The sequence below is a fragment of the Engraulis encrasicolus genome, unplaced genomic scaffold (genome assembly GCF_034702125.1).
Source record: "Engraulis encrasicolus isolate BLACKSEA-1 unplaced genomic scaffold, IST_EnEncr_1.0 scaffold_1129_np1212, whole genome shotgun sequence".
Lineage (NCBI taxonomy): Eukaryota > Metazoa > Chordata > Actinopteri > Clupeiformes > Engraulidae > Engraulis > Engraulis encrasicolus.
In genome coordinates this window covers 1-13,568 of record NW_026944602.1, presented here as the reverse complement: position 1 = coordinate 13,568, position 13,568 = coordinate 1, and the positions used below count along the sequence as shown (strand labels likewise).

General features: G+C 43.7%; 1 protein-coding gene across 1 annotated transcript; it reads left to right on the top strand.

The window, feature by feature from the left end:
* Nucleotides 1-816: 816 nt before the first annotated feature.
* LOC134442070 (presequence protease, mitochondrial-like) lies at nucleotides 817-13,454 on the top strand (the record flags this gene model as incomplete). Its single annotated transcript, XM_063192399.1, has 14 exons — nucleotides 817-1,118; nucleotides 1,761-1,860; nucleotides 2,729-2,835; nucleotides 3,292-3,372; nucleotides 3,719-3,789; nucleotides 3,962-4,076; nucleotides 4,598-4,694; nucleotides 4,909-5,069; nucleotides 5,433-5,559; nucleotides 5,660-5,748; nucleotides 5,926-6,054; nucleotides 10,596-10,709; nucleotides 12,932-13,028; nucleotides 13,320-13,454. Coding segments are annotated over exons 1-14 (1,470 nt in total), but the record flags the coding sequence as incomplete, so codon positions are not given.
* Nucleotides 13,455-13,568: the final 114 nt, after the last annotated feature.

Here is a 13,568-nt window from a genome sequence, read left to right as displayed (position 1 = left end):
TTCCTGGAGACCCCATGTGAAGCTCTGTCCAGAGATACTATATACCGAGTTTCGGGCGAATTGGTCAAAAATTGCGGGAAAAATAGCATTTTTATTGAATTTCACAAAATCCAAAATGGCGGGAAAACTATCCTGGCGGAAAATGACGTCATAGAGTGCATTGGATTTGTCTTGGCCCAAGGATTCCAGGGATACCAAGTTTATGAAAATTGGCCCAGCGGTTCAAAAGTTACAAGCAGAAATGTACCTGCAACTTTGACCTGCTGGTGGCGCTAGAGCGTTGGGGCTGGGGACCTATAAATTGCTGTGGGTAATGCTGACCTGGGCTCGAACATGTGTGCCAATTTTCAGCATTTTCCTACCTACGGTTCTATGGGCTGCCATAGACTTGCTAAGGAGAGGAAAGGTGACATAATAAGAATACCAGCTAAAACAGTAGTGGCCTTCGCCAGCTTCGCTGCTTGGCCCCTAACAATGAAGAAAACCTACTAACTCTATAGGGGCCTTCGCCAGCTTCGCTGCTTGGCCCCTAAAAACCTACTAATCTCTTAGCCTATAGCTACACACTCGCCTTGTAATTGTGGTGACTGCGTATTTGAAGCTGCAAATAGATGGTGAAATGCTTAGATTTGCAGATTTAAAAGCCAACTAAACACTTAATTTGTTAGACAAGCTTTAGCCTATATGCCTAACTGACTGCTCTGACTGTTCTTGCTCTGTGCGAGCGTGTGTGTGTGCGTATTTGGAGACTCCTGTGTTTTGCCTCTGACGCCACCACGTTCAAAACGTCTTGCGTCATCAACATGCGACTTTGACAGCAAAACAACGTGACAAGTGAAGGATGACTTTTTCGTAATGAATGTACTGCACTTTGCGGCCGTTTCTGTGGATTACATCAGTTTTACAAGCACCCACGACGTTGCTGGGAGGAGAATGAAGCTATAGCTATTTGTGTTGTTTGTGTATTGATATAGTGTTAAGTGTTTTTGCCTATCTCAGTGCACAAGTTTTCTTTTAGAGGTCGGAGTTGGCGAGAGAAAGGGATTGAGAGAACCAGCGAGAGATTGAAAGATGTTCAAATACGGAGCGAGGTTGTATCGTCGCTTCCGTGACTTAAGGTAAGAGTCTCCTCTCTCACACACTTTGTGGAAGTGTCTGTAGCTGCTACTCTCTCTCTCTCTCTCTCTCTCTCTCTCTCTCTCTCTCTCTCTCTCTCTCTCTCTCTCTCTCTAAAAAAAACCGTAGGCTACAGAAGCATTGGTTGCGTTATGTGTGTGTATCTGTGTCTGTCTGTGTCAGAGAGAGAGAAAGAGAGAGAGAGAGAGAGAGAGATAGAGAGCGAGAGAGAGAGAGAGAAGAGAAGAGAGAGAGATAGAGAGAGAGAGAGAGAGAAAGAGAGAGACAGAAAGAAAGAGAGATGAAGTTAAGCTCCAAGTCTTTTAATAAAACGACCTGGTTAGAATGAATGAGATTGTGCAGAAAAGTTGCATTGTGTGTCTGTTACATACTACACTACACAATACTACACATTACACAGCATGCAATACAGTACAGGTTGGTGGGGGGCCGTAATTAACCAGTGCCACCCCAGTCCCCAAGAATGGCGATTGCATTGTGTGTGTGTGTGTGTGTCTGTGTGTGTGTGTGTGTGTGTGTGTGTCTGTGTCTGTGTGTGTGTGTGTGTCTGTGTGTGAGTGAGTGATCAATTTTGAAAAGTGTGGGCTTTCATAAGAAGTAAAATGTGTGTGTGTGTGTTAAAGTGTTGTAGGTCGATGTCGGAGTTCGTCTTTGTCTTCAGCTCCAGAGAGAGCGCTGCAATACTCCATCGGACAGAAGATTCATGGATTCACCGTCACTGAGGTGGCAGGACTGTGTGTGTGTCTGTCTGTCTGTCTGTCTGTCTGTCTGTCTGTCTGTCTGTCTGTCTGTCAGTCTGTCTGTCTGTCTGTGTGTGTGTGGCAGTTGTGGAACGGTTAAGGAGATGGGCTTTAGATCAGAGGGTTGCCGGTTCAAAACTCACCCTTCCCTTCCATGGCTGAAGTGCCCTTGATCAAGGCACCACTCTGCTCCAGGGAGGGACTGTACCCAATACACTGTAAATAACTAAGTTGCCTTGGATAAAAGCATCAGCTAAGTGTAATGTGAAAGCCCTGACACAGCACACAGTGCTCACTGCACACAACACATTTGCATTGATGCCTTGCCAGTGCAAGGAGGCAGTCCCAAATGGGGTCCCCCTTATTCAAAGTAAACAAACCTGTGCCCCTATCACTAGCAATGCCATGACAACAAACTGTATTACGTTAAATTAGATTACACTTAGCTGACACTTTTTATCCAAAGCGACTTAAAGTTCTTTACAGGGTATTTGTTACAGTCCCTGGAGCAGTGTGGGGTTAGGTGCCTTGCTCAAGGGCACTTCAGCCATGGAGTGAGATAGGGAGTGGAAGGGTGGGATTCGAACCTGCAACCCTCTGATCTGAAGCCCATCTCCTCCGCAATCTAATACCACCTCAACAAACCCATGCCCTCCATTAGTGTTGGTATTAGTCTTCAGGTAGCCATTTGTAGTCTTTTGTTCCATTGAGACTGGCTGTGAATGGCTATGGCTATGAATGGATTGATGTGTGTGTGTGTGTTATTAATGTGTGTGTATTAATACATGTTAATTACGTAATGTGTGTAAATTAAAGTGTGTGTGTGTGTGTGTGTGTGTGTGTCCATCAAGGTGACCTCTGTTCCTGATCTTTTCCTCACTGCCGTCAAACTTGAGCATGACGCCACTGGAGCAAAATATCTTCACGCGGCCCGCGATGATGCTAACAACCTCTTCAGGTAGCCATTTACCGTATGGTCTTTTCTCCCATTGAAACCCATTATTGTAAGATGTGGCTATTGAACTACAAATGGCCCAAAATGGTCACCGAAGTTGCACTTGAGAAAGGACGAAGGTCCGAAACGTCGTGCAAATAAATCACTGGGAGCATTAACAGTGTTGCGGACTTCTATCATTTAATTCAAAATGGTCACCAACAATGTGTGTGTGTGTAGTGTCCAGTTCAGCTCTACTCCTATGGATAGCACTCGTGTGCACTACTAAACAATGGTGTGTGTGTGTGTCTCTGTGTGTGTGTGTGTGTGTGTGTGTGTGTGTGTGTGTGTGTGTGTGTGTGTGTGTGTGTGTGTGTAGTGTCCAGCTCCGCACCACTCCTATGGATAGCACTCGTGTGCACTACTAAACAATGGTGTGTGTGTGTGTGTGTGTGTGTGTGTGTGTGTGTGTGTGTGTAGTGTCCAGCTCCGCACCACTCCTATGGATAGCACCGGGGTGCCTCACATTTTGGAACACACCGTCCTCTGCGGCTCTGAACGGTGAGTGGGTGTGTGTGTGTTTGTTTGTGTGTGTGTCTGTCTGTCTGTCTGTCTGTCTGTCTGTCTGTCTGTCTGTCTGTCTGTCTGTCTGTCTGTCTGTCTGTCTGTCTGTCTGCGTGCGTACGTGCATGCATGCATTATTGTAAATGTGTGTGGGTGCGACTCTGAATGGGGTGTGTGTGTGTATGTGTGTGCTCTCTACGACATTGTGATACTTGACTGTACTGTATTGTTACTCTCTCTCTCTCTCTCTCTCTCTCTCTTGCTAGCTCTCTCTCTCTCTCTCTTTCTCCCTCTTTCATGCACTATCTATCTATCTGTAACTATCTATCTATCTATCTATCAGGTTTCCGTGTCGTGATCCCTTCTTCAAGATGCTCAACAGATCCCTCTCTACGTTCATGAACGCATTCACAGGTGTGTGTGTGTGTGTGTGTGTGTGTGTGTGTATGTGAGCGCTCGTGTGTGCGCTCGTGTGTGCGTCTTGGTGTGCGTCTTGGTGTGCGTGTGTATGTATGTGTGTGTGTGGGTGAATCTTTGTGTGGCATATCTCTTGATGCATATGTACTGTTTCTCTTTCTCTCCATAGCCAGTGACTACACCATGTATCCCTTCTCCACCCAGAACCCCAAAGACTTCCAGAATCTTCTCTCTGTCTACCTGGACGCCGTCTTCTTCCCCTGCCTAAGAGAACAAGACTTCTGGTAACACTCAGTGTGTGTGTGTGTCTGTGTCTGTGTGTGTCTGTGTGTGTGTGTGTGTGTGTGTGTGTGTGTGTGTGTGTGTGTGTGTGTGTGTGTGTGTGTGTGTGTGTGTGTGTGTGTTTCAGCCTACCTGGACGCCATCTTTTTCCTCTGTTTAAGAGAACTAGACTTTAGTGGAGAGACAGAAAGTCCGAGAGAGAGAGCGCTCGAGAGAGTGTGAGAGTTTTCTTCGAGAGCTCTCCTGGCTGTGCACGTTGCCATAGTTCAAAGCCTCCACCTCATCATTAGCGTCATCGAACCGCTCACCTCGTCAGCCGTTACATATCTGATGACTGATATTCATATACAGATATCCTGATATATTGCGATATATTGCTGATATTTTCTCAGTAGTCTTGTAGTGCAGAATTTTGAAGAATTGATATATTTTGTGATGTATTGGTGATATATTGCAGTGTATTGACAGGCTGGTATTGGTATATATTGTGATGTATTGGCAATCTTTTGTGATGTATTGTTAGGCAGGAGGGATGGCGCTTGGAGAACGCAGACACGCAGGATCCCTCATCCCCTCTGGTCTTCAAAGGGGTGGTCTTTAACGAGATGAAGGGAGCATTCGTAAGGACAGACACACATCACACACACACACACACACACACACACACACACACAAACACACACACACACACACACACCAAAATACACATGGCACGCACACAGGCACGCAAATGCACACCAGTAATATCTTTTATCATTTGTTGCAAAAAATGTGGGTGCTGGGTGTAAAACAATATTAATGATGATTTTTAATTGTATTGTTTTTTCCTTGTAGTCAAATAATGAGCAGTTGTATGCTCAGCACCTCCAAAACTTGCTGTTACCGGACCACACATATGCCCACGTGTCTGGAGGGGAACCGTTAGCCATCACAGACCTGACCTGGCAACAGCTGAAGGAGTTTCATCAGACACACTATCACCCCAGCAACGCAAGGTAACACTGATCTGAGATGCAGAGCTCTTTGGGCCTAAAAGAAAAGAACTGGGATATTTTGGAGGCTTCCCTGAGCCTTCCTAATGTGCTCATTTAATGGCATGAAAGTTGCCTGCCAGGCCCTGCCGTGGCCAACCGACAGGGCACTCGTCTGCTACACAGCTGACCTGGGTTCGATTCCCGGCCCAGGTCCTTTGCCGACCCTTCTTCCGGTTCCTGTCCACCTCTCACACTGTCCTATCAAATAAAGTCGATAAAGACAAAAACAAAAACAAAAGTTGCCTGACTATAATTTTCTACAATTTATAGCGGTCACACGACAGTAGTAATTATTAACTACTATTAAATTGTATTACTCCACAGGTTTTTCACATATGGAGATCTGCCATTGGAGCAGCACCTGCAGCAGATAGAGGAGGAGGCTCTCTCTCGATTCCAGAAGACGGAACCTGACACGGCCGTGCCCGCACAGTCACCATGGAACACACCGGTAAACACTCATATAATATCTATGTAATACGTTTGTGTGTAGTAGAGTATGTTGTGTGTGTTAATATGAGAGGTTGTGTGTGTGTGTGTGTGTGTTTCAGAGAGAAGCGAGTGTGTGCTGTGGACCCGATGCCATGGCTCCCGATCCCGCCAAGCAACACACACTCACAGTCAGCTACCTACTGGGAGAGTACGTCACACACACACACACACACACACACACACACACACACACACACACACACACACACACACACACACACACACACACACACACACACACACACACACACACACACATGTTTGAGTTTTAAAAAGACATGTTAATAATGAATAATTGTAATATTGTAATATTTGTTTTGTTTAGCATCACGGACATGTTTGAGAGTTTCGTCCTGAATCTCTTGTCGTCGCTAATGGTGACGGGTCCCAACTCTCCGTTCTACCGCACACTGGTCGAACCCGGGATTGGCTCCGACTTCTCCTCCTTGGTGGGGTAAGACACACACACACACACTCACACACACACACAGTGTGTGAGCTTAGGTATTATGGCAGTACGCATCAGCAGAGGTGTGACCAAGTCACTAACGTGCAAGTCACAAGTAAGTCTCGAGTCTTTCCACTCAAGTCCGAGTCAAGTCACAAGTCAAGACACATCTGACCAAGTCAAGTCCAAGTCCAAGTCGTACCCCAGCCAAGTCAAGTCCAAGTCCAAGTCTCATTTTTTTTCAAGTCCTTAACAAGTCACAAAGGGATTTTCTATTTGCAATCACAATTTCGATCATAAATTCATTAGTATAATAATGAGACCTGAGTAAAAAGATGACAATTACTAAAACAGTTGCAGAGAAATCAGTCTAAACCAAACTACTGCTTGTGCTGTGTATGTAAAATGACATTTAATTTCATATTTTTTTCACATAAAAATACATTTCATGTGAATTTGTACTTAAAGAAAGGAGCAACCATATGCCAAATATTTACTGTCCAGTGGGCAAATAGTCCTGTTTGCAAGAATGTGTGCGTATGTGTGTGTGTCCGTTCCATCATCTGATGGCATAAACCTATTCCACTACTCCACCCTGGTCTTGGTGGTGGGCCGGTCATATCTAGTCAAGGTTGTAAGTTATACAGACTCTAGCATCATAACGCTAAGGACAGGACTATGGTTAACTTTTTCACTAGGAGCACAGGCAGGGCCGCTGACAGCTTTGGCTGGAAGGTTTTGTCAAGACATTAGGGGGGCATATTACACTTCCGACCTGAAAATGCGGATTCACACTTTCAGCGTACTATGTTTGAATTTACCCACAAAGGCCAAGGGTGAAAGTAGTAGCCTATTCATGTCTTACAGGTGCTACCCACCCTCCCCCCCTCTCTTTACTGTAGTGTAACACTCGACTAATGTAAACATTTTGGTTTGGCTTTAAAAGACGCCATTTTCCCTAAGGTACCATATTAAGCTCACCATTCTCATCAAGATATGACATACAGTAGGGGTAATCAATTTCTTTTTTTTTTTTTAATTGAGCCCTGTGTGTGTGTGTGTGTGTGTGTGTGTGTGTGTGTGTGTGTGTGTGTGTGTGTGTGTGTGTGTGTGTGTGTGTGTGTGTGTGTGTGTGTGTGTGTGTGTGTGTGTGTGTGTATGGGGGGTGGGGCTACACATGTGAGACAGGATGATGAGTTAACAGCACAGCTCAGCAGGCAGCCCTGTCTCAGCTGGTCCATGATGTTCACTTCATCCCATTATCTGTGAACCAAAAGCTGAGCATTGACAGTGTCATAACTGTGAACCCACCAATGAGCACGCACATGCATGGTGCAGTACTAGGCTATAGTCTGCTGTAGGCTACGTGCCAACAGTATTTAGCCTAGTAGACACTTGTCCATATGGGCTAAGAAATGAGGACAAAGTAGGCCTAGTTAGTTGGATTAAATTCCTGGTAAAGTAATGATGAATTTCCTGAATTTCCCTCTGGGGATCAATAAAGTTACTCTACTACTCTACTCTACTCTACTCTACTATTGTTGAAGCTGATATCGGCATTGTCGCTTTCTCCCTCACATTCTCGCCGCAATGGCCCACCACCAACCATTTTTACTGCGTCACAGTCCAAGTTAACTAGAACTTCGTTTGCAGTCATTAATCCACGTCTTGTTAATTATATTAGGCTACTAGACTATTCGCCAGCACGCTGTCAATTAAACATGGCGTTAGCGCTGCAGAATGTCAGTTATGGCAACGAGGCAACCTTGTTCTGCGCTTCTACAGTGTAGTAAGAAGGAAGGTGTGTAATGCCCTATCCAACATTTCGCTCTCATTTTTCCCGAATGAATATGCGCCTCGCGCCATGCTCTTCTCTCCCTGTTCCCCCCAATCGCCCTCTCCTCCCCCTCAAAGGCACTTGTATGCTGTTCATGTCTCTTCAAAAAGATTAAGTTCACCGTCCAGGTCATAGATTGTAGCCAAACAAAGTTCTGCTTCTATGTTTCCTAATTTTTGTTAATTTGGAAAACAGGGTTACATCCCAGTTCTCCAGTGCTGGGCGTCGTGTAGCTCTAACGTGTCATTTCCAAGCAGCGGTAATTGCGACTCCAAACTCCCCCAAAATACCAAACGAAGCATGTAGTTCGAACTGTGAGAAACATAAGATAAAGCGGTGTCGACACCACGAGATACAAGGTTCGCGCGCGCAAGGATTGGGCTGGGAGCAGCACGCGAGAGGGAACATGCTTTTTATCCACGGGAGCCGACCCATGCCTATGTCTTGCGCTGCTCAGCAGTAGCTTGCAACCTATCTCGCATTACATTTAAACTTCACGATAGGCTGCATTAAAGATTGCGTTTGAACTGATGTGGCTGACATGATAGTGTGTCAAGGCTGAGTTTTAAAACTTTCAAGGAACAGGTAGCCTATGGCATTATCTTACCATTTGACACATGGGACACTGCTCTGCTTTCAGCTGGCTGAGGCGGTATTCCAAAGATAGCCTGATGTCCTTAGAAATGTTTCGATTCAAGTCATCGAACAACAAGCAGTGAGGTTCGGGGCGCATAGCTTGTTTATAGCCATGCGCAAGCTTCGCGGGAAGCAGTGTTGCTTGCGCTTAGTTTCTTCAAAGTTTTTCCAATAGCCATGCAGTATTCCTCATCTCGCGCCTTGACCAATTATTTGACAATTTTGGTCGTTTGTCTTGTCTCTTTGCAAGACTGTCATGAATAGGCTATAGGCTAAATTATTTCCCTTTGGAACCATTCACCCAGCATCTAAAGTAGGCAACCGGTGGAGCTCTTTTGATGGATGCAAGACCAAGTGTTCTCTGCTCGCCTATTTTCGATTGCATGCTGGAAGACTAAGACATGTATAAACGTGTCTTTTTTGTATTGATTCTAATACTCGACCGATGGTGGCTGGTCAATGCAAAGAATGTTACCGAGAGGTTATCTTTCTAGACTAAGCGCGAGCTTAACATGCATTTTCAGCGCGTGGAGTTGTGGTCGTGAAATAGCCCTGGGATATCAAGCCATAGCCTACGGACACATCCTGGGTTGGGGGAAACTTAAAAGCAGGCCATATTCGTAACGTTTACCTCGCCACATATCCATCATAACGTGGTTTTGTCCGCGATGGTGGAAATTATTCGCAAGGCTGCATTTCACTTTGAAGTGACTGACTCGCAAGCATAGTGTGTGGGAGCGGAACATACTGTAACAGCCTTCGGGGGCTGAAGGCAAGCGCATTCATAAAGGACAGGGAAAGCAAAACGGATAGGCGTACTCTTTTATAAAACAACAATAGATTAAGTCGTCAAGTCAAGTCAAGTAGGTTTTATTGTCAATTTCTTTACATGCACTGGTCATACAAAGAATTTGAAATTACATTTCTTGCTTTCCCATTAGACATAGACTAATCTAGGTAAGGACATAGACAGTATAGACATAGACAGTACTTATACAGACATTTAAAGTGCAAGACTGGACAACAGAAGACTTGTAGAGGACATACATTAAGAGGTATCTGTTGTGCTTTTGTGCTTTTCCTAAAAAAAAGTCCTTTATAGCGTTCTGACATGGTAATAGTAGCATTTTGAAGAAAATAAATATTCCTGTGGTTCGGTTATGTCAGCAGTGTGTGCTTTTTTTATTTCAACTGCTTAAATAGCCTAATGTTCAACAATCAATGTCCATCACCATTTAGCAAAAATATTTAGACAGCTTGGTTCTCACTGAATTTCTGTCGTAAGCCAGGGGCGAGAGAGCGAGAGCTTCACGTGTGTAGCCTACAGACGCGTGTTGCACATCACAGCGCCCCACCACACACACTTCCTACAACATTGATAGAAAATATTTGTTGATCACAGTGCAAACTTCCATAGCCTACCCTATTAAGAATGCAAAATGAGTTGGGGCTGAGAGGGAGATAAATTAACTTCCGCGATGGTTTAAAATGTAGGCTATGTTTGTTCTGGAGACTCACTAATCGTGTTTTTGCCGCTGGTCGCCGCGTCCAGGCCAGCCGCGTCCGGCCGCCAATGGCATAGCACCGCTTAGGACAATGACGTGATTCAAACAAAGAATGTGGGCGGGCTGTTGCATTCTGAAAACAAGGGTTGGACTTGGACTTTTTTTTTTTAGACCCAACATGGCAAGTCACGCCAAGTCATTGAAAGTTACAACTGTCAAGTCCAAGTCGAGTCCCGAGTCAAAGGCGTGCAAGTCGAGTCGAGTCGCAAGTCCTTTCTGATCTTGAAATTTCAAGTCGCAAGTCTTCACACCGCTGACTCGAGTCAGACTCGAGTCCAAGTCACTGGACTCGAGTCCACACGTCTGCGCATCAGTGTGTGTGTGTGTGTGTGTATAGTGTGTGTGTGTGTGTGCGTGCATGCGTATGCTGGCAGCACTCGTGTGGCTTTCCTTTTGCGTTGGTCTTGAGGGGATCTCTAATGTGTGTGTGTGTGTGTGTGTGTGTGTGTGTGTGTGTATGTGTCTGTGTGTGTGTGTGTCTGTGTGTGTGTGTGTGTGTGTGTGTTTAGGTATGATGGCAGTACGCGTAATGCATCCTTTAGCGTTGGTCTTCAGGGGATATCCGTGGATGACGCAGATCGCGTGAAGCGAATCATTGACGAGACCGTAGATGACATCATAGTGTAAGCCACACCCTCCCCATATTAAAAAAAAAAAAAAAAGGCTGTGTGATTTATACAGTCCCAGGAAAAAGTTTGTACACCCTTTGAAATTTCTTACATTTCTGTCAAAATTGATCATAAAACATGGTCTGATCTTCCCGGAAATCTCAAGAAGGAACAACCAGAGTCTGCTTTAATTAATTCCACCCAAACATTTACATGTTATCATATTTTTATTGGTCATGAGGCTATAACATTCACAGGAGAGCAGGGCATAAGTAAGTACACCCTTGCATTAAGTAGGTTTTAACCCTCAGTTAGTTGCAATATCATCAACCAGACTTGTCCTGTAGTTGCAGATCAGATTAACAAAACAATCTGTTTGTATCTTGTCTCCCTCTTCTTTAGAGAACTGCCTCTCGTCAGCAAGGTTTGTGGGATGTCTGGAGTGCATAGCTTTCTTGACTTCATGCCATGTAATCTCAATTGTTTTTGTCAGGGCTTTGACTGGGCTATTTCAGAATGTGTATTTCATTATTATGAAGCCATTCTAAAGTCGATTTGCTTCTAAAGTATGGGTTGTTGTCACATTTCAGGACCCATACTCTTGTGTGCTTCAACTGTGTGACAGACTTCCTCACGTTTTTTCTGTAAAATATCACAATAAATTTGAGTTCATTGTTCCACTGATAATAGCAAACTGTCAAGGGCCTGAGGCAGCAAGTAAGCCGCATATAATGATGCTCCCGCCACCATATTCAGAAGAGGAGATGTAACCAAGAATAGCTAAAAATGGGATTAATTCTGCCAATCTAAAATTAATGGGGTTTCTGACCAAAAAAATATTGCTGCACCTTTGAGGTTTGCGAAAAAGCATTTATATGCTTCAGAGAATTACTGCAAAATATTCTGTAGACCAACGTTGAAACCAAAGTTGAATTGTTCAGGGGAACACACAATGTCATGTTTGGAGTTGAACTGGAGAACCACACCTTCACCAAAACATAATCTCCACCTTTGAGTATGGTGGCGGGAGCATCATTATATGCGGCTACCTTCCTGCCTCAGGCCCTTTTCAGTTTGCTATCAGTGGAACAATGAACTCAGAAGTTTATCGAGATATTTTACAGAAAAAGTGAGATAGTCTGTCAAACAGTTGAAGCACACAAGAGTATGGGTCCTGAAATGTGACAACAACCCATACTTTAGATGCAAATCGACTTTAGAATGGCTTCATAATAATGAAATACACATTCTGGAATAGCCCAGTCAAAGCCCTGACAAAAACAATTGAGATTATATGGCATGAAGTCAAGAAAGCTATGCACTCCAGACATCCCACAAACCTTGCTGACGAGAGGCAGTTTTCTAAAGAAGAGGGAGACCAGATACATCCAGATTGTTTTGTTAATCTGATCTGCAACTACAGGAAACATCTGGTTGAGGTTATTGTGACTAACTTAGGGTTAAAACCTATTGAATGCTAGGGTGTACTTACTTATGCCTTGCTGTCCTGTGAATGTTTACATCTTATGGCCAATGAAAATATGAAAACTTGTAAATGTTGGGGTTGAATTAGTTAAAGCAGACTCTGGTTGTTCCTTCTTGTGATTTCCGGAAAGATCAGACCATGTTTTATGACCAATTTTAACAGAAAGGTAAGAAATTTCAAAGGGTGTACAAACTTTTTCTTGGGACTGTATATTAGTTCATGTTTAGTGATGGTTTTGAATAATCGACACAAGTACATGCTCCACAAAGATTGTTATGTATTAGAATGTAATTGGCATGTAATTGACTGTTACTAAGTATTCATTAATGATTATCATCTATTAATAATTATTAAGGATACATCTATTAGCACTAATACATACATTGTCCGTGTATAAGTAACTTGTAAGGCATGTACTAAGCAAAATCAAACATTTGTTAGGCATGCATTCGCAAATGTCTTGTTTATGCACAATAAGGTATTTATTACCAATTCAACCTTAGTAAGGACCTAGTAGGTCTTAGTGTTTGCTTAGTACATGCCTTACAAGTTACTTATGCAGGCATTAACATTGTACTAGTGCTAATAGATGTATCCCTAAAATAAAGTGTTACGTTAAATACTTAGTAAAGATTCTGAAGCGGAGCGAATCGACGACTTGCTCCACAAGTGCTAATTATTATGTAATAAATATGTGTTTGGCATGTAATTAAGTAGTAATACATATTAATGAATGATTATTCATGTTTAGTAAAGGGTTTGAGGAGGAGCGGATCGAGGCTCTGCTGCACAGGATCGAGATTCAGATGAAACACCAGTCGTCAAGCTTTGGACTCGCTCTGGCATCCGTAAGGCATACACACACACTCACACAAACACACACATTGGAGGGAGACACGGACACACATATACACACAGGCTATAGATAGATAGATAGATAGATAGATAGATAGATAGATAGATAGATAGATAGATAGATAGATAGATAGATAGATGTGTGTGTGTGCCTTCATACGTTTTTATGCACATACTGTATGTGTTATTCTTGTTTGGGTGTTTGCATATATATGTGTGTGTGTGTACCGTGTATGTGTTAACTGTGTGTGTGTGTGTGCGTGTGTGTGTGTGTGTGTGTGTAGTACATTGCGTCCTCTTGGAATCATGACGGGGATCCAGTGGAGCTTCTGCGTATCAGTCAGAACGTTGAGAGATTCCGACAAGAAGTCTCCAACAACCCAGCGTTCCTCCAGGACAAAGTCCGACACTATTTCAAGGTATAAACGGCTTACCATAGTGATGTTTTATTTAAACGGCTTGCCATAATGATTCATTTAAAGTAGTGAATAGTGATGATTTACTTACTTTTTTGACCATTTCCTGCACAGTGC